Source organism: Primulina eburnea, chromosome 8, assembly GCF_022965805.1.
Source record: "Primulina eburnea isolate SZY01 chromosome 8, ASM2296580v1, whole genome shotgun sequence".
Taxonomy (NCBI): domain Eukaryota; kingdom Viridiplantae; phylum Streptophyta; class Magnoliopsida; order Lamiales; family Gesneriaceae; genus Primulina; species Primulina eburnea.
In genome coordinates, this window is record NC_133108.1 from 132,991 (window position 1) to 152,746 (window position 19,756).

Here is a 19,756-nt window from a genome sequence, read left to right on the forward strand (position 1 = left end):
ACTCCATCCTTGGATATCACATGACCAAGAAACACAACTCGGTCTATCCAGAATTCGCATTTGTTCATCTTGGCATATAATTCCTTCTCCCGAAGAATCTGCAAGACTATCCTCAAGTGCTAGGCATGCTCCTCCATGCTATGGGAATAAACCAAGATATCATCAATGAATACCACCACGAATTGATCCAGATAATCGCAAAAGATGCGATTCATCAAATCCATAAACACGGCTGGTGCATTCGTCAAACCAAATGGCATCACCAGAAACTCGTAATGCCCATATCTCATACGGAATGCAGTCTTAGGAATATCACTTCCTCTGACTCTCATCTGATGGTATCCAGACCTCAAGTCTATCTTGGAATATACAGATGTCCCCTGCAGCTGATCAAACAAGTCATCGATACGTGGCAACGGATACTTGTTCTTGATCGTCACACGATTCAGCTGTCGGTAATCCATGCAAAGCCGCATAGATCCATCCTTCTTCTTGACGAACAAGACTGGAGCTCCCCAAGGCGACACACTCGGGCGAATATAACCCTTGTCAAGAAGATCTTGCAACTGCTGCTTTAATTCCCTCATCTCTGATGGAGCCAGACGATAGGGTGCTCGTGAGATCGGTGCCGTTCCTGGCACTAGCTCGATGCCGAATTCCACTTCTCGCTCAGGAGGAAAACCTGGAATCTCATCGGGAAAGACATCTGGGAATTCACAAACCACTGGAAGATCATCTATACCAACACTACCCGTGGATGTATCAATAGCATAGATGAGGTAGCCTTCCCCGCCCGACTCTAAAGCACGACAGGCTTTCAGAGCAGATACCACGGGCATCGGAGGTCGCGCTCCCTCACCATAGAAAAACCAGCTACCGCTCTCAGTCGTATGAAACTGAACGAGCCTCTGGTAACAATCCATTGTAGCTCGGTACGTCGTCAACAGATCTATTCCCAGAATGCAGTCAAAATCATCCATTGCCAGGATCATCAGGTTCGCAGTCAACTTGTTACCCTCAAACTCCAGAGGACAACCCATCACAAGACGCTTGGCTATCACCGAATAACCCATCGGAGTAGACACAGATAGAGAAACATCGAGAGAAACATATGGAAGCTTGTGATGCTTAGCAAACCGTGCAGATATAAATGAATGCGATGAACCGGTATCAATGAGAACAAATGCAGGAATACCACATAAAAGAAATGTACCTGCGATAACTCTCTCGGTCTCCTCAGCTGCCTGATCCTGGTTCAGCGCAAAAACCTGACCCTGGGCACGAGGTCGCAATGAAGAAGTACTCCCCCCACGCCCCGGAGTCCTCTGCTGAACAGTCGTCTGAGAACCAGTGCCCGATGCTGCAACTCCACGCATCTGCGGACAATCCCTCTTGAGGTGACCCACCTCTCCGCACTTGAAACAAGCGCCCGCAGCTCGTCGACACTGAGCGGTCGAATGGTCCTTACCACAGTGATCACAAGGACCCTTCCTCTTCCCGAATCGGAAGACACCGCCAGATCCAGATCCCGAAGAAGTAGAAGCAGACTTCTTGAATGATTGGGCTCGAGGTCCCAAAGAAGAAGCTGGGCGAGAAGACTGAAGAGCTCTACCTCACTGTAGACTGATCTCCGCCTGGCGACAACGGTTCACCAAGCCCTCGTAAGACGTCAGGTCATCACAGACTGATACCCGATCGTATATCTCCTGGTTCAGGCCCTGCAGGAAATGATCATACTTGGCCTCGGAGCTGGCATTAATGTGCGGAGCGTACGGAAATAACTCAAAGAACTTCTGCTGATACTCGTCAACAGACATGCTTCCCTGCTTCAGACTGAGAAGCTCCATCGTCTTTACCTGACGAAGTGCCGGAGGAAAATATAATCTGGAGAAAGCAGCACGAAAATCCTCCCAGGTGACAACACCACGCTCCTGTATAATAGGCGCCGAAGTAGATCTCCACCACTTCCGGGCACGTCCCTCCAGCAGAAAGCTCAGCGTCTCCATCTGCTGCTCAGCGGTACACTGGAAAGATCTGAAGCAACTCTCCATCCGCTCTAACCAATCCTCCGCGGCATCCGGTGTCTCCCCACCAACCAATGGTCTCGGTCCCATCTGGATGAACCGATGCATGTCAAACCGCCTACGGTCGTCATGACGGTGACGATGCTCTCGAGGATGATCCCGCTCATCACGATCGCCCCAGCGTCCAACGCTGCCATGACTGCTCTCGTCGCCATAACCCGCCATCGCTACAAGATAGATCGAAAACAGCGAAGGGAAAGTTACGAAAGAGTCAAGAAGAGAATAACCCAAATCATACCACTATCTCCCAAAATATCTTATGCATGCTCTGATACCATAAATGTAGTGACCCGTCCCAGATCACCTACTAATCAAGAGCTTACGCATGCAATTAACTTAATAAATCAGAGAAAAATACTGCGGAAACGAATATAGTGGTAAACTCAAGGGTTATACAAATCAACGTATATGAAATACAAAATACTGATACAACCAAATCGAATGAATAACCGAAAGTACTAAAGCCCAAGTACTAAACCAGAATCCTCATCCTGCCGGCTCATCCTCTGCTCCCTCCTGGGCCATCCAACCTGAGACCTGCCCCGTGGGATTGGGGTGTCCAAGATAAACCAACCGAGGACGTGAGCGATGAGAACGCTCAGTACAAAAGCATGAGTATACAAAACTATGAAATGCATGCATGTATGCAAATGTACAGGGTACCGGGTAATCAGATCAAGAGAATCACTGCTCAGTCTGGAGACGTCTAGGTATGTAGCATGCTGCGCCGTCGCATCAGGAGGTGGCTCCCATACCATACAGGAATGTGGATATACCGGCGACCTGACACCCGTCGGCCAACGGGGTCCAACCATCCACCAAGAAACTAGGGCTGAGCACCCTACTGGATACAAGTATAGCTTATCTCGAAAGAGATACAGCTCAACAGGATAGGCTACCTCAAAGGAGATACAGCTCAACGTGATATGCAAATGCCGCATATATAAACATGACAGTAATACATGCATCATATAATCATGCAACAAGTACCATGCAACACATAGACAAGTATACTCAACCGGGTATCTCGGATAGTACTTTCGTACCTCAAAACCGTCCTGAAACTGTCGGCCGAGCTAAACCACCAGCTGACCGATCTACCTGACCTCTTCCCGATCTGTTCTGCATACTGCCCGGGCTGTCACCCTCTGCCCGGGTGAAAACTCCTGCTGGCCGAGCTGAAACACTGACTGGCCGGTCTCTAGGACTCCTGACCCGGCTACTGGCCTCACTGCCGAGTTGACTGGATGATTCCCGGGTTGTCTGGATGCTTCCCGGGCAATCTAGCTCCTTCCCGGGCTATCTGGCTACTACCCGGGTGCTGGAATCTGCTTACTGGGCTAACTCCCGGGCTCTCTCTCTCAAGTGAATATGCGTAGTACACGCTCAACTATGAGAACCCTAAGCCCTATTTATAGGCGTCCAGCCTAGAAATGCTCGCCCTGACGTGTCGATATCATGCCATGCCAAATGACACGCACTGACCACCTGTCAACTGAGTCCTTACGTGCCAACACACAGCCATGCCATGTGACACGTTACTGTACACTTGTCATCCGAGCTCATGCAAGTAGACACCCGTCTAAACTTGTGACACATCGCCTGCCAACATGCAAACTACCCGGTCACTGGTTCCCTGGCCTGTCCACAACTACCCTGTCCCGGGCTCCCGGACTGACCACTGAAGCTCCCGGCCTCTGACCTCCCGGTCAAACAAAAGAAGTTCCCGGCCTTCCCGGCCAACTGCCCGGCCATCCCGGTCAAAAGTCCCGACCTCCCGGCAAGTGTCCAGCCTTCCCGGCCTCTCACTCAAGTGCCCGGCCTGCCTGACCTATTACTCAAGTACTCGACCTACCCGGCCTCCGCACTTAAGTACCCGGTCCTTACACCCGAGAACTCGGCCTGCCCGGCTAACACTCGATAATGCCCAGGAAAAGAGATTAAAACCAACACTTAGTCATATAATTAATCAATTTGGGACTCGGGCTACTACAAATATGATAAAAACACGACAAAATTAATAATTCTAACTAGAATATATGACACAATGAGACATTAACTTAACACGAAAAACACTTAAAAACCAAGTATATCAACTCCCCAATACTAACCTTTTGCTCGCCCTCGAGCAAAACATGTTATTTGACACAACATGAAATGACAGATATCAGCTTAACAGTGAGTTCATAGTTCCAATTAGCCTCAGCGAAACTCAACACACTCCCTCGTCAGTCAATGCACAAACACAACTCTTTGCACTTTCCTTGATCTAGACATTGTTTCAAACGAAATATGAACGTGTGTGTGTGGCGTTGGTTCTAGCATCATGTATGACAGGTGGATCCATTATCAACAATTGTAAGAGATTTAAATCAGCATGTTAGTGTAAATCTTACTCTCCTATGTTCATCTGCACTCAGTAACCACCAGCAGGCAATATTTTCTCGACTTAGTGCAAATACAGTAATGACAGGAATACATCGAGACTATTCATTGCACAATTTTTTTTTTATAGCCAGGAATAGGATTTCATTCCTTTATTCGGCTCCTCCACACCTTACATCTCCATCTTTAGCTAGGAATAGGATTTCATTCCTTTATTCGGCTCCCCCACACCTTACAGCTCCATCTTTTTTTTAATATCAATATCATGTTGCTGATAGATACAGTGATTCGAGAAAACATAGTCAAGCTCAATTCACACCTTCAAACATCTTCGTTCCCCACTCTAGTTTTAAATGTTACCATCATATCATGCATGCTTCTAGTTCCATCATTCGTGCATAAAGAATTCACATTTCAAATAAAACCGCATGTCTTTACCAAATATGTTCTAAAGAAGTGCGAGTGCACGATAGACAAGGCAGGCCTCATCACCCCATAATCATCCTAGGCTAATAAGTACTACGTCAACACTGTCAGCTGACACACTATCAATGCAAAACGAACGGAGGACAAAACCACATGTCAATGAATATAATCAACAATGCACGAAAAGGAAAACAACGAAACAATCCATCCCCCCAATACTAAGTTGTGCAATGTCCCCAATGCACTAAACAATAGATAAAGAAAGAGATAGAAAGGAGACAACACAAATACGCAACATAAACTAACATGCAACACAAACATAACACAGAAGCGAAAACGACAGAAAGCAGTAAACACAATAGGGGAAAGAAGTGACTCCCCTATCAATCCTCCTCCTCCTCATGGGCCTCGGGTGGAATGACGCCAGCTCCCGGCTCCGGTGCAGTGGCATAGTGAAACTGAAAGGGCGGTGGGAATGCGGGCAGAGGTGGTGAAGAAGAGCCGGATCAACACCCGAATGGCTCAAAGATAAACGTAGCATAGCATCAGTGGCGGTCTGATATGTCTGGCTCACCGCCTGCCACTGTAACTGATGATCCGAAAATGCTTCAAACTCATCCATCCGATCATGAAGAAGGCGACGCCGAGGCCACGGAGCCGGTGGTGGGGGCGACTGTGGCTATGGATCAAACTCCACTTTGTCCTAGAGAGGACCAAACTGAGGAACCGCCTTCCGCCGCACTGCGATCTTCTGTAACCAGTTGTCATCATCGAGAGGCTTTGTCGGGGGCAACAACTCATCATCATCTTGGAAGACTACCCCGGTGGCTGCACACAGCTCGGTGATAATGTGAGGAAAGAATAACGCCACATTGGCATTGTGAATGCTCAGTTTGATCTGCGAAAAGATGATTTTTCCCACATTTATCGACATATCAGTCATCAATGCATATAACAACACACCCCTCTCTTTTTGCACATCACTGGTGTGTCCGACCGGCATCAATCGCGTGACCAGAAATGCATACCACATCGACGCGGGCACCAACAAATATTTCTCCGTAAAACAAGTATAAGAGCCAGGTGTCTTCCAAGGAGACCCCGGATAACAAATTGTTCGCATCATCAAGTCTAAATCGGGGTCTGCGGCCCACGTCATATGAGTCGCGTCATCCACAGCCGGGGTTTCAAGCAATGTATTAATCTCGGTAGAGCTATAGTCAATAATTTTTCCTCGCACAACCGCCTTATCATCATCCATCTCAGCCGCATTCACATAAAATTCCCTAACCACCGGCGCCACTGCGACACGCGGTGGAGCACAAAACTTCTCCCAACCACGACTCACAATCTGATTAGGGATAAAACCAAAGTTGTGAAGCTGAAAGCCTTGCTCCCTAAGCGGAGCTCGATTTATTCTTGCATGTTCATAACGAGCTTGTGCGGCTGCATTAACAAATAATCGTGAAATACGAGATGACGTAGATGAGGAAGCTTGACTTACCCGGGCCTTCTTTGGTGCCATCGTGGATGGGGAGTGAATATGAAACCGAAATAGAGAATATGTGGCCGGAGGTTGTATCCTATGCCGGAATCCGAGAAAAGGAGTGCCGGTGAAGACTCTCCTTGGCAAAATGTGCTTGCCCACACTACTCCGGACTGTGAGGACAATGGAAATGGATGAAGTCGCCGGATATAGGAGGAAAATGTCCGGAAAACACAGTGGTGGCCGGAGGAGGAGAAGTGGAATCGCCGGAAGTAAATAATTCGGACCCTAGATGCAGTCCTTTTTGCTAAGGGAAGATGGTGCTATGAACTTTACCTGAAAACAGCACACAAGGGCCAAATTAGTGAGAAAGAGAGAGGGAGGCGGCGGAAAATAGATGGGGAGGAAGTAGGGTTCGAATTGGGGAAGAAAGAAGAAGTCTGCACTTTAAAATTTTCCGCGATCCGCCCGGGCGGAAAACTCTCTGTAATTTGAGAGTTCAAAATTCCGAAAGCCGCCCGGGCGCGATGCTTTCTGTAATTTGTTGAGGGGAAATCCGCCTGGGCGCAAATAAGTCATCGCCCGGGCGAGCATCGCAAGTTCTTTTTTTTTTTTTTTTTTTAAATCAAAAAAAGAAATAAATAATGGACATAACATAACGAACTAAAAGAAGAGAGAAGGGAAAAGAGAAAGTTATCAATTTATAGTCGAGAGCTAGACTGTACTCTCATCTTAGTTGTGAGTGTCTTGGAATCGAGTGACTCCAATTTGTGGCTCAATGGCGCCACTCATGTAATGCTTCAGTCTTTGGGCATTGACAATAAATGTCCCATCTTTTCCATCTTGCAGTGCTATTGCTTCTGATGGGTACACTTTAGCAATCACGAATGGACCAGACCATCGCGAATTAAACTTCTCGGGAAACAGTCGCAACCGAGAGTTGTAGAGTAGAACATTTTCGCCCTCCTTGAACTCTCTTTCGATGATGCACCTGTCATGAGCCTTCTTTGTCTTTTCTTTGTAGGACAATTCAAGATCATATGCAATATTCCGGAATTCGTCCAACTGATCCAATTGCAACAACCTGTGTTCACCTGCAAGAGCAAAATCAAAGTTTAGCGCTTTAGTCGCCCAATAAGCTCTATGCTCTAACTCAACGGGTAGATGACATGCTTTACCAAAAAACAACCTATATAGTGTAGTGCCTATATGTGTCTTAAAAGCAGTTCTATACGCCCAAAGCGCATCATCAAACCGCAAGGACCGGTCCTTTCGACTCACACCTACCATTTTCTCCAAAATCCTCTTGATTTCACGATTTGACACTTCGACTTGTCCACTGGTTTGGGGATGATAGGGAGTAGGGATCTTATGAGTGACCCCATATTTGCCCAAAAGTTTTTCAAAAAGTTTATTGCAAAAATGGGTGCCACCATCACTAATGATTGCTCGTGGTGTTCCAAATCGATTGAAAATATTTTTCTTTAAAAATTTCAGTACCACTTGAGCATCATTCGTGGCATAAGATTCCGCCTCCACCCATTTGGACACATAGTCAATCGCAACCAAAATATATTTTTTCGTGTAAGAAGGTGGAAACGGTCCCATAAAGTCTATTCCCCAGACATCAAAAACCTCACATTCAATGATATTATTTAAGGGCATTTCATGACGGTTTGAGATGTTACCTGTCCGCTGGCACAAGAAAACACATAAGAACGGGCATCCTTAAATAGAGTTGGCCAATAGAAACCATATTCAAGTACCTTAGATGCTGTCATTGTCGGTCCAAAATGACCACCTACCTCGCGGTCATGACAGTGATGGAGAATTTGTCCAAACTCTTCCTTTGCAACACACCTCCTGGTCTTCGAATCTGCACAAATTTTAAACAAGAAGGGTTCCTCCAAAAAATAATGTTTCACGTCAGAAAAGAATTTCTTTCGTTGGTGAAATGATAGATTGGGTGGTGAATTTGCATACCGAGGATATTTTTCCACCTCAAATAACTGCTCATCTGGAAACCAATCATTAATAGCATGATCTACACAATCATCAGTAATAAATTCCAATCTAGACAAGTTATCAGCTACTACATTCTTTACACCTTTCTTATCTTTAATTTCGAGAGCAAACTCTTGAAGAAGTAAAATCCACCTAAGCAAACGTGGTTTGGCCTCTTTCTTAGCAAGCAAATACTTAAGTGCAGAATGGTCAGTGAAAACAATAACTTTTGACAAAACAAGGTATGAATGAAATTTATCAAGAGCAAATACTACTGCAAGTAACTCTTTCTCAGTTGTTGCGTAATTCAATTGCGCTTCATCTAAAGTTTTACTTTCATAGTAGATGGTGTGAAATACCTTATTCCGCCTTTGGCCAAGAACAGCTCCCACCACAGTATCACTGGCATCGCACATTACCTCAAAGGAGAGATCCCAATCCGGTGCTACCAACACAGGAGCCGTCACCAAGCGCTCCTTCAAATTCTCGTATGCCTGCAGACAAGTAGAGTCGAAATTAAAAGGCATGTCTTTCATAAGCAAGGAGGATAGGGGTTTAGCAATTTTAGAGAATTCTTTAATAAAACACCGACAAAAACCGGCGTGCCCTAGAAAACTTCTAACTCCCTTGACTGATGTCAGTGGTGGCAGATTCTTGATGACTTCTACTTTGGCTTTGTCTACCTCAATTTCCTTGCTCCAAAATCTTGTGCCCCAATACTATGCATTCTTGTACCATAAAATGACAATTTTCCCAATTCAGTACCAAATTCGTCTCTTCGCATCTCATCAATACCACCTTCAGATTCTGCAAACAGTCATCAAAAGAATAACCAAAAATCGAGAAATCATTCATAAATATTTCAAGAAAAGTCTCAATCATATCATGGAATATAGCGGTCATGCATCTTTGAAAAGTGGCTGGGGCATTACAAAGACCAAAGGGCATTCGTCTAAAGGCAAAAGTACCATAAAAGCAAGTGAAAGTGGTTTTCTCTTGGTCCTCAGGTACAATCATAATTTGGTTATACCCTGAATACCTATCCAAAAAGCAATAAAACTCATGACCTGCTAACCTCTCAAGCATTTGATCAATGAAGGGAAGGGGAAAGTGATCTTTACGGGTGGCATCATTCAACTTCCTATAATCTATGCACACACGCCAACCCGTAACTGTCCTAGTGGGGATTAATTCATTTTTTTCATTAGTAATAATAGTAATCCCCCATTTTTTAGGCACACATTGAACATGACTTACCCATGCACTATCAGATATATGATAGATAATACCGCATCGAGGAGTTTGATAGTTTCTGCTTTTACTACCTCTTGCATCTTTGGATTTAATCTTCTCTGAGGTTGCACAAGAGGTGAGTACTTTTCCTCCATCAAGATCTTATGCATGCAAACTGACGGATTGATCCCCTTAATATCTGCCACTTTTCACGCAAATGCACTCCTATGCTCTTTGAGAACTTTCAACAGTTTTGTCTCCATCACATCTATCAAATAAGAAGAAATAATCACAGACAGTTTATTGTTCTCACCTAGATAGATGTATTTCAGATGTGGAGGTAATGGCTTGAGCTCAAGATTTGGTGGCTCCTCTATGCTTGGCTTCTGAGGGGTCAAGTCTCTTCGATCCCCCAAGTCCTCCAATCTCAATCTGACTGGTCTCTTCCATGAAGGCGTGGCATTTAAGAATGCAACTATTTCAGATTCTTCTTGCTCTAACTCATCATCCCTCGACTCAGTGGTGAGAGCAGCCTCTAGGGGGTCCTTCATAGCATCCTGCACAAAGTTGCACACAAACGCATCAAAAGCATCAATTCTATAACAACTATCAGAATGCAGTGTGTGCTTAAGAGCATTAAAGACGTCAAAAGTAATTTCTTCCTCCCCCACTCTCAATCTTAATTTCCCTTCTTGCACATCGATCAGGGCCTTGCCAGTTGCAAGGAACGGTCTACCCAAAATCAGCGGCATCTCCCTGTCCTCCTCCATGTCAAGCACCACAAAGTCTGCAGGAAATATAAACTTGTCTACTTTCACCAACACATCCTCTACGACTCCTCGTGGATACTTGACAGATCTGTCTGCTAGCTGTAAAGACATCCTTGTTGGCTTAGGCTCTCCTAATCCAAGTTTCCTAAACACAGACAAGGGCGTGAGGTTAATACTCGCACCAAGATCACATAAAGCCTTATGAAAAACAACATCACCAATCATGCAAGGAATAGAAAAACTCCCTGGATCTTTAAGTTTAGGTGGGATTTTGTTTTGCACCAAAGCCGAACAATTTTCAGTCAAATTTACCGTCATGTGATCCTCCAACCTTCTCTTATTTGCTAAGATGTCCTTCAGAAATTTAGCATAACTAGGCATTTGCATCAAAGTATTAGCAAAAGGAATATTAGTGTGCAATTTTTTAAATATTTCAAGAAACTTACCGAATTGCGCATCAAGTTTTGCTTTTTTCAATGCTGCAGGAAAGGGAGGAGGTATAACAATTTTTGGTTGTGCAGTGGGTGCTGGTGTAGAATTAGAAGACTTACTTTTGATGTCTCAGTCCGTTCCTCTAACGGTTGACTCTTCTCCTTATCCTTTGGTTCCAAGATCTTCCCAATCTTCAACTCAATGGCCTTCACTTGCTCTTTTGGATTTGTCTCTGTGTTGCTTGGCAAGGTGCCCGGATCTCGACTAGCTATCATCTTTGCCAACTGTCCAATATGATTTTCTAGCCCCTTTATCGATGCATCCTGATTTTGTAGTCTAGTTTCAGTGGATGAGATAAACTTGGACATCATTTGCTCCAAATTGGACTTTTCTTCTCGAGGCTCTTGTCTATACATCGGTTGTTTTCCATACGGTTGTCCTCCCTGTGGTCGACGCTGACTGTTTTGACCACCCCATGAGAAATTTGGATATTGCCTCCACCCAGGATTGTATGTATTCGAATACGGATCATTCCTAGGACGGTTTTGAACTCCCACTTGCTTCACTGGTGCCTCATCATGTACATAGAAAGGATTACCGTCTTGACAATCCTTTGCAAAATGCTCACCTCCACACTTATCACAGAAAACCTCTTGCAGGCGCATAGCAGTATCACCCATATTCAAGCTGTCTAATTTCCTGTTCAATACATCAAGTTGCGCAGTAATAGCAGACAGATCATGTACCTGGTGAACTCATGCGCTCCTCCGTTGATTGTTTCTTTCAGACTGAGGGTGATAACTACTAGCAGCCATCTCCTCTAACAGCTCATATCCTTCTTCATCAGTTTTTCTCAATAGATTTCCACAGGCAGCAGCATCTATCATAAGACGATTAGGGGTTAGTAAACCATAATAGAAAGTTTGAACTACTAACCCAAGTGGCAGTTCATGATGTGGGCATCTCCTCAATAAATCCTTGAAGCGCTCCCATGCCTCATATAATGACTCTTGCTCGAATTGAGCAAATGTAGTGATGTCCACTCGCAACTTCATGGTCTTCGATGGAGGGAAGTACTTAATCAGAAACGCCTTCGCCATGTCCTCCCAAGTAGTGATGGAACCTACAGGCAAGCAATTTAACCATGCTTTAGCTTTGTCACGTAATGAGAAAGGAAATAAACGTAATCTAACAGCATCATCAGACACTCCATTAAATTTATAAGTATCGCAAATTTCAAGAAAATCTGCAATGTGAGTGTTCGGGTCATCCATCGCGGCGCCCCCAAATTGGACTGTGTTCTGAATCATCTGAATTATTGCTGGCTTAATTTCAAATTGGTTTGCCCGCACAATCGGCATCACAATGCTGGGCGTGCGCCATCCAAAGAGGGCTGGGCATACTCTAGCATTGGGATGCGGCTTGGCACCTCAACATGTATATCTTCATGATGTTCCTCCTCAAGTTGACGTTCGTGCCTCTCCATCAGTTCCTTTAGCCTTTTCTGCTGTCTTCTCCTGCGGAAAGTTCGTTCGATTTCAGAATCAAACTACTCAAGCTCCACGTCAAGTGATTTTTGCATGCACCAGAAAAGATATCTGGAATAAAATATGGAGTGTTAGTTCAAGAAAAATAAAATAATGCTAAAGAAAATAACTGAAAATAAAATTGTGAAGTAACAGTCTCCGGCAACGGCGCCAAAAACTTGATCGAACAAAACTTACACTGTAAAATCCCCAATAAAATAAATTTAACTTTTAAGCTCGAAAAATCGCAAGTGCACGATGTCAAGTAATAGTATAATGTACGAGAGTACGAGTATCGTTCCCACGAAGACTGTTTTACACAATTACTATTTTCAACTATTTAGCTTTTAGCAACGATAATTGGATTGATAATTAACTACTAAAATGATTAGCGAAATAAATATCTAAAATACTCAAGAATTAAATGGTCGACTCAAATGATTAAATAAAATTCAATGACAAATGAATTTGTTGGGAATTCTTGGTTTACCTAACCCTCTCTAATTTAACTAATTAAACTCGACAGTCATTTACGCTTTTGACAGGATTTCCTCTATTATTGAACACGCCCTCTCGAGCTATGCCAAACTAATTCACTCGGTGAAGTAATTAAATTTCTTTAATTATTTATCAACGATGAACAGCATGCCGATCTATGAAATCCCCTAGTTTTCGACCCTTAGGACTATAACTATCAACGTGTATCCAATTTAATATTTCTATGTAAATTGTAGATCCACGGACTATACTACTATCACGAATTATTCTCTTAAACTCACTCGCGATATGATATTGTTGTCAAAGTTAGCTACTCCTCAACAACACAATGAAAATAATAGCATACTCAAGAATAAATCAAAAGTCGAGTCATGAATTAATTTAATCAAAGTTTTGGGGTAGGCTCCCCTTGAATCCCAACAAATATGAAAGCTTAGCTACAAAAATTCATAATGAAAATATGCAAAACAATGTTTAAGCAATAATTTATAAACTAAAAATACTAGGTTGACGAAGAACTCGAAGAACGATGCTCGGAATCCCGAAAATCTTCAATCCCAAGCTCTCTTTTTTTCCAACAACTTGTGGTGGCTGCAAAGTAGGTTAGAATCCTCAATTTTCGTACAAAACACCTCCCATATCAGTCATGGGGCCAAAATTAGGAAACAAATCGACCTAGAACTTTTTTCCAAAAATCGAATGCGCCCGGGCGCACATGAATTCTCGCCCGGGCGGAAAACTTTCTGTAATCTGCCTTGAATTTCACAGCAACTCCGGCCGGACGCACATAAAAGTTGTAACGTATCGTACTTAAAATTTGCGGAAAAATAAAAATTTTCTTAAATAAATGATAAACGTTCACAGTACGCCACAAAAACATGTCTAGCAAAACATTTGAAATAAAATAACTGAGTATAAAATCGTTTTCATCCCAAACATCAGAGTTCAAAAGTTTTTGACATAAAGAAAAATCTCTCTAAGCATAGCGGTCCTCGGATTGCCCTACTCCCCGTCCAAGCCGCTCACTGGTCACCGCCCTCAGCCTCCTCAAAAACATCCTCACCTGCACCGATCAAGTCTAGTGAGTCTAAAGACTCAACACGTATAAACTGAGAATAACGAGTAATACATAATAAAACCACATGCATTGAAAGTAGGGTGTACATACTTAAACTTTAAACATGCTTTCGTAAACTTGAACATATACTTGCATAAGATATTCGACGTGTCAACGTAAACATAAACTTTTCATAAACATGCTTGCATCATCGTAACATAACTGAACATCCATAAACTTCATCATTTTGCGTAGAGATATGTTTCAAAGCAAGTGACCCGTAACATAAATCGCATGATCAGACTAAGAACCACAGTACTGGGCGGCTGTTCCACGTTCATGCTTTAACGTTTCCCAACCTACATACATGAGATCCCCGTTCATGCTTTAACGGGTGGATTGGTCCCCGTTCATGCTTTAACGGTTTCCAATCCTGATCTAAAACCCGGTCATGCTTTACCGGAGTGGAGAGGTCCCCGGACACGTTCTCCGGCTTCCAAACCCGTATCATATTTGGTCACAAGACATTTAGCATACCTCAAAAACTTTAAAAGAATATTTTCTTGCACGTCGAATATACTTACTTGGCGTTGAGGGCATCGTTGGAACTCGCTTGGGCTACTGCTGCGACAACTTACACAATTCATAATGTCGTTGAAGTCTCATAACTTATTCGTACACATCGATGGACTTGAATAACTTAATGCTTCCTAGATCACCCGAGTTTTGATCATATAAAATGTAGTAGCCCGAATTCCAAATTGGGTAATTAACGGAGTAATGGTGATTAAGAAGGTTTAAGATGTAATTTTGGCTATGGTCATGATCGGACGGACCGAAGAGGGTTCGGAAGCACCGAAGAGTTCGGACGATCCGAAGTGTAGTTCGGTGAATCCGATCATAGGTGTCAAGTGTTGATCGACACGTCATTTTCCATGCATGTTCGGACGGTCCGAAGTGTATGATCGTAGGATCCGATCATGAGCTGTCAAGAGCCAATGGACACGTAGCGTTCGGACGTTCCGAAGTGTTGTTCGGAGGATCCGAACATGGCCTATAAATAGTGCTCGGATTTCCTCATTTTGACTTGCCAATTTCTTGAGTTTTCTCTCATTTTGGAGAGTTTGGAAGGTTTCTAGGGTTAGTTGTTGGTCGAGCGATAGCCAAGAGCTGCCAGGAGTAGTAGCGTAGCGGCGCCTGAGTTTCAAGGCAATCGACATCAAAGGGCTGTCGACGGACGAAGGTAAACCCTAAACCTTTGGTAGTACTAGGGAGTACTGGTTTTGCTAGTCGAGCATGGTAGTATTGATTGAGTATGCTTTTGATGCGTAGGCTTGTGCTAAACCTGATTAGCGGTGTTGCGTAAGGCTAGGCTTGCTGTGATAGAGGTACGAAAGTACTATCCGAGATATCCTGGTTGAGTATACATTCATATATGTGTTGCATGAGTATTTGCTGCATTGTTATATGTCATATGATGCATGCTATTATGTCACGAGTTATGATGCATATTGCATATCATGTTGAGCCGTATCTCCTTCGAGATAGCCTTTACTGTTGAGCTGTATCTCTTTCGAGATAAGCTATATCTTGGGGCCGCTCAGCCCTGTCTTGTGGACGCATGGACACCGAGAGTACACAGTGGCCGACGGGTCGGGAGGGCTTCGGTGGTCCGGGACATTTTAGGTCCACGTCTGTCTTGTAGTGGATGCAGTGACCCAGAGGTTGGACCGCGCGGCACTATCCACTTGGCGCCTCTAGACTGAGCATTTTGAGATCCTTTGTGATTCCTGTTTCTTGACTACCCTGGTATCATATCATAGCATGTGCATTTCATATAGGTTTGTATACTCATATTTTTGTACTGGGCGTTCTTATCGCTCACGTCCTCGGTTTTATTTATTCTTGGACACCCCATTCCCACGGGGCAGGCCTCAGGTTGGATGGCTCAGGAGGAGCAGGAGGAGGACGTTGAGTAGCTGGTTGGTTTAGTTTTCAGTGTTTTCCATTTGATTCGATATGGTTGTACTGGATATTTCATTTTGAGTTAGTCTAGACTTCGATTTCGTTTGGGTTGTATAACTATTGTTGTTGGCCATATTTCCGCTGTTATCTCTGATTATAATTAATTAAGTTAGTTGTATGCTTAGTTCTTGACTAGTAGGTGATTCTGGAACGGGTCACTACATTTATGGTATCAGAGCATGCGTATGATTTTGGGATATAGATTCTGTTTTGGGATTTCCGTTGACCATTTTACCATTTTCCCTATTCTATCTTGTAGCGATGGCTGACCATTTTGATGACGGGAGTAGTCAGGGGAGTGTAGGTCGATGGGGTGACCAGGACGATCATAGACGTCATCGTGAGCATCGTCATCGTCGGGATGGTCCTAGGCGTTTCGATTTGCATCGTTTTATTCAGATGGGGCCTAAGCCTTTAGTTGGTGGTGAGACTCCCGATGATGCTGAGGACTGGTTAGAGCGCATGGAGAGTTGTTTCCGTGCATTTCAGTGCACCGAGGAGCAGAAGATAGAGACCCTTAGCTTTCTTCTCGAGGGCCGTGCGCGCAAGTGGTGGCGATCAACTTCTGCGCCGATAGTCCAGTCCCAAGGTAGGGTGACTTGGGTCGATTTCCGTGCAGCTTTCATGCAGCTGTACTTTCCTCCAGCCCTTCGCCAAGCCAAGACGATTGAGCTCCTGAACCTTAAGCAGGGGAGTATGTCTGTTGATGAGTATCAGCAGAAATTCTTTGAGTTGTTACCCTTCGCTCCTCATATCAGTGGCAGTTCTGAGGCCAAGTATGATCATTTCCTCCAGGGTCTTAATCAGGAGATCTTTGATCGAGTCACTGTCTGTGATAATCCTACTTCTTATGATGGGTTAGTGAACCGGTGTCGCCAGGCAGAGATCAGTCTCCAGCGTGGTAGGGCTATTCTTTCTTCTTCTAGACCTCCGAGTACTTTGAGGCCTCGATCTCAGTCATTCAAGAAATCTGGTTCATCTTCTTCTGGATCTGGATCTCGATCTAGTGGTGTTTTCCGCTTTGGTAAGAAGAAGGAGTCTTGTGCGCATTGTGGGAAGAACCATCCATCGGAGCAATGCCGAGTAGCCGCAGGAGCTTGTTATCAGTGCGGAGAGATGGGGCATATTAAGAAGAATTGTCCTCAGTTGCGAGGTGGAGCAGGATCCGGTTCTGGATCTCAGACGACTGTTCAGCAGAGGAGGCAGGGTCAGGCAGTGGGTAGTTCGAATCTTCGACCTCGTGCCCAAGGTCAGGTTTTTGCGCTGAACCAGGATCAGGCTGCAGATGAGACGGAGAGAGTCATAGCAGGTACTTTTCATTATGCGGTATTCCTGCTTTTGTTCTTATTGATACAGGAGCCTCTCATTCCTTCATTTCTGCACGATTTGTTAAGCGTCATAGGTTACCCTATGTTTCTCTAGACGTCATTCTTTCTGTTTCTACTCCGATGGGTCATTCGGTGTTAGCGAAGCGTCTAGTGATGGGTTGTCCCTTAGATTTTGAGGGTAACGAGTTGACTGCGAATCTTATGATCCTAGAGATGGAAGATTTTGATTGTATCTTGGGTATAGACTTATTGACTACCTACCGAGCTACTGTGGATTGTTACCAGAAGCTTGTTCAGTTTCGTACGACTGAAAGCTCTAGTTGGTTTTTCTATGGTGAGGGAGCGCGACCTCCGATGCCAGTGGTATCTGCTCTGAAAGCCTGTCGTGCTTTAGAGTCGGGCGGGGAAGGCTACCTCATCTATGCGATTGATTCATCCACAGGTAGTGTTGGTCTAGAGGATATTCCAGTGGTTTGTGAATTTCCTGATGTTTTCCCAGATGAGATTCCTGGTTTTCCTCCGGTTAGAGAGGTGGAATTTGGCATAGATTTAATGCCAGGGACTGCACCGATTTCTCGTGCCCCCTATCGTCTTGCTCCGTCAGAGATGAGAGAGCTGAAGCAGCAATTGCAGGATCTTCTTGATAAGGGTTATATTCGCCCGAGTGTTTCGCCTTGGGGAGCTCCAGTCTTGTTTGTCAAGAAGAAGGATGGATCGATGCGGTTGTGCATTGATTATCGCCAGCTGAATCGGGTGACGATCAAAAACAAGTACCCTTTACCCCGTATTGATGACTTGTTCGATCAGCTTCAGGGTACTTCTGTTTACTCCAAGATCGACTTGCGATCGGGTTATCATCAGATGAGAGTCAGAGATGATGATATTTCCAAGACTGCATTTCGTACTCGTTATGGGCATTACGAGTTTCTAGTTATGCCATTCGGATTGACGAATGCGCCAGCGGTGTTCATGGATCTGATGAACCGAGTCTTCCGAGATTTTCTGGATCAGTTTGTGGTGGTTTTCATTGACGATATCTTGATCTATTCCCACAGTGTGGAAGAGCATGCCCAACACTTGAGGATTGTGTTGAAGATTCTTCGCGAGAAGCAATTGTATGCTAAGCTGAGTAAGTGCGAGTTCTGGATTGATCGTGTGGTATTCCTTGGTCACGTGATTTCCAAGGAAGGAGTTTCTATGGATCCCAGCAAGATTGAAGCAGTGCTGAATTGGTCACGTCCGACGACGGTGGCTGAGATCCGTAGTTTTCTAGGTCTGGCAGGGTATTATCGTCGCTTCATCGTGAATTTCTCTCAGATAGCCAGACCATTGACGCAACTTACTCGGAAGGATGTTCCATTTGAGTGGTCATCCGAGTGCGAAGATAGTTTCAGAGAGCTTCGTCGACTTCTGACTTCCGCACCTGTTTTGGCGTTACCGTCAGGATCTGATGGTTTCAGTGTTTACACCGATGCCTCCACTCAAGGCTTAGGGTGTGTGTTGACGCAAAACGGTCATGTGATTGCTTATGCTTCCAGACAGCTGAAATCTCACGAGGAAAAGTATCCCACTCATGATCTGGAATTGGCAGCTATTGTGTTTGCGCTGAAGATTTGGCGTCATTATTTGTACGGTGTTCAGTTTGAAATCTTTACTGATCATAAGAGTCTGAAATATCTGTTCACTCAGGCTGAGTTGAACATGAGGCAACGTCGTTGGATGGATTTGCTGAAGGATTATGATTGCGAGATCAAGTACCATCCAGGTTCTGCGAATCTCACAGCTGATGCGCTTAGTCGCAAGGTGAGAGCCTCTGCACTTCAGACTTGTGCTATGACTAGTGCCATCCAGGATAGTTGCTCGTTGGGGTTTAACTTCAAGCATCGGAAAGGTATGGAAAGCATTCGTGTTGCTACCATTTTATCTGAGCCCAATTTGTTCACTCGGATTCGAGAAGCTCAGATGTCTGATCTCAAGACTCAGAGATTAGCTCGGTTAGTTGGTGGTGATAGTAATTTCCATTATCAGTCCAATGGTCTTCTGTGCTTATCTAATCGGGTTGTAGTACCAGAGGATGACACTTTGAGGGACGAGATATTGTCTCAGGCGCATCGAAGCAAGTTAAGTGTTCATCCAGGAAGCAACAAGATGTATAGAGACTTGAGGCTGCGGTTTTGGTGGAAAGGGATGAAGCGCAGCGTGTATCAGTTTGTCTCCAAGTGTCTAGTTTGCCAGCAGGTTAAGGCAGAGCACCGTCGACCGGGAGGATTGTTGTTGAACTTACCTATTCCAGAATGGAAGTGGGAGCATATTACGATGGATTTCATTACTCACTTGCCATTATCTTCGAGGAACAGCGATGCTATCTGGGTAGTGGTGGATCGACTCACCAAGTCTGCTCATTTTCTGCCGTATAATCGTGATTTCACTTTCGATCGTATGGCTCGATTGTACATTCAGGAGATTGTACGTTTGCATGGAGTGCCTGTCAGTATTGTTAGT

General features: G+C 44.5%; 2 protein-coding genes and 1 non-coding gene across 3 annotated transcripts; 1 reads left to right on the forward strand and 2 right to left on the reverse strand.

Annotated features, from left to right (window-relative positions):
* Positions 1-1,613: 1,613 nt before the first annotated feature.
* On the reverse strand, positions 1,614-2,249 carry LOC140837852 (uncharacterized). Its single transcript, XM_073203946.1, has one exon. It carries the CDS (start codon positions 2,247-2,249, stop codon positions 1,614-1,616), a length of 636 nt encoding a protein of 211 aa, XP_073060047.1.
* A 4,864-nt stretch (positions 2,250-7,113) lies between these two features.
* Positions 7,114-8,801, reverse strand: LOC140837854 (uncharacterized). Its single transcript, XM_073203948.1, has 6 exons — positions 8,720-8,801; positions 8,382-8,611; positions 8,187-8,257; positions 8,070-8,076; positions 7,882-8,016; positions 7,114-7,749 (listed from the first exon to the last, which is right to left on the reverse strand). The coding sequence occupies exons 1-6, from the start codon at positions 8,799-8,801 to the stop codon at positions 7,114-7,116; spliced, it is 1,161 nt and encodes a 386-aa protein (XP_073060049.1).
* A 2,964-nt stretch (positions 8,802-11,765) lies between these two features.
* On the forward strand, positions 11,766-11,871 carry LOC140840312 (small nucleolar RNA R71). The gene has a single exon (XR_012119898.1). It is a non-coding gene; the product is annotated as a small nucleolar RNA R71 (small nucleolar RNA).
* The last annotated feature ends 7,885 nt before the right edge of the window (positions 11,872-19,756 follow it).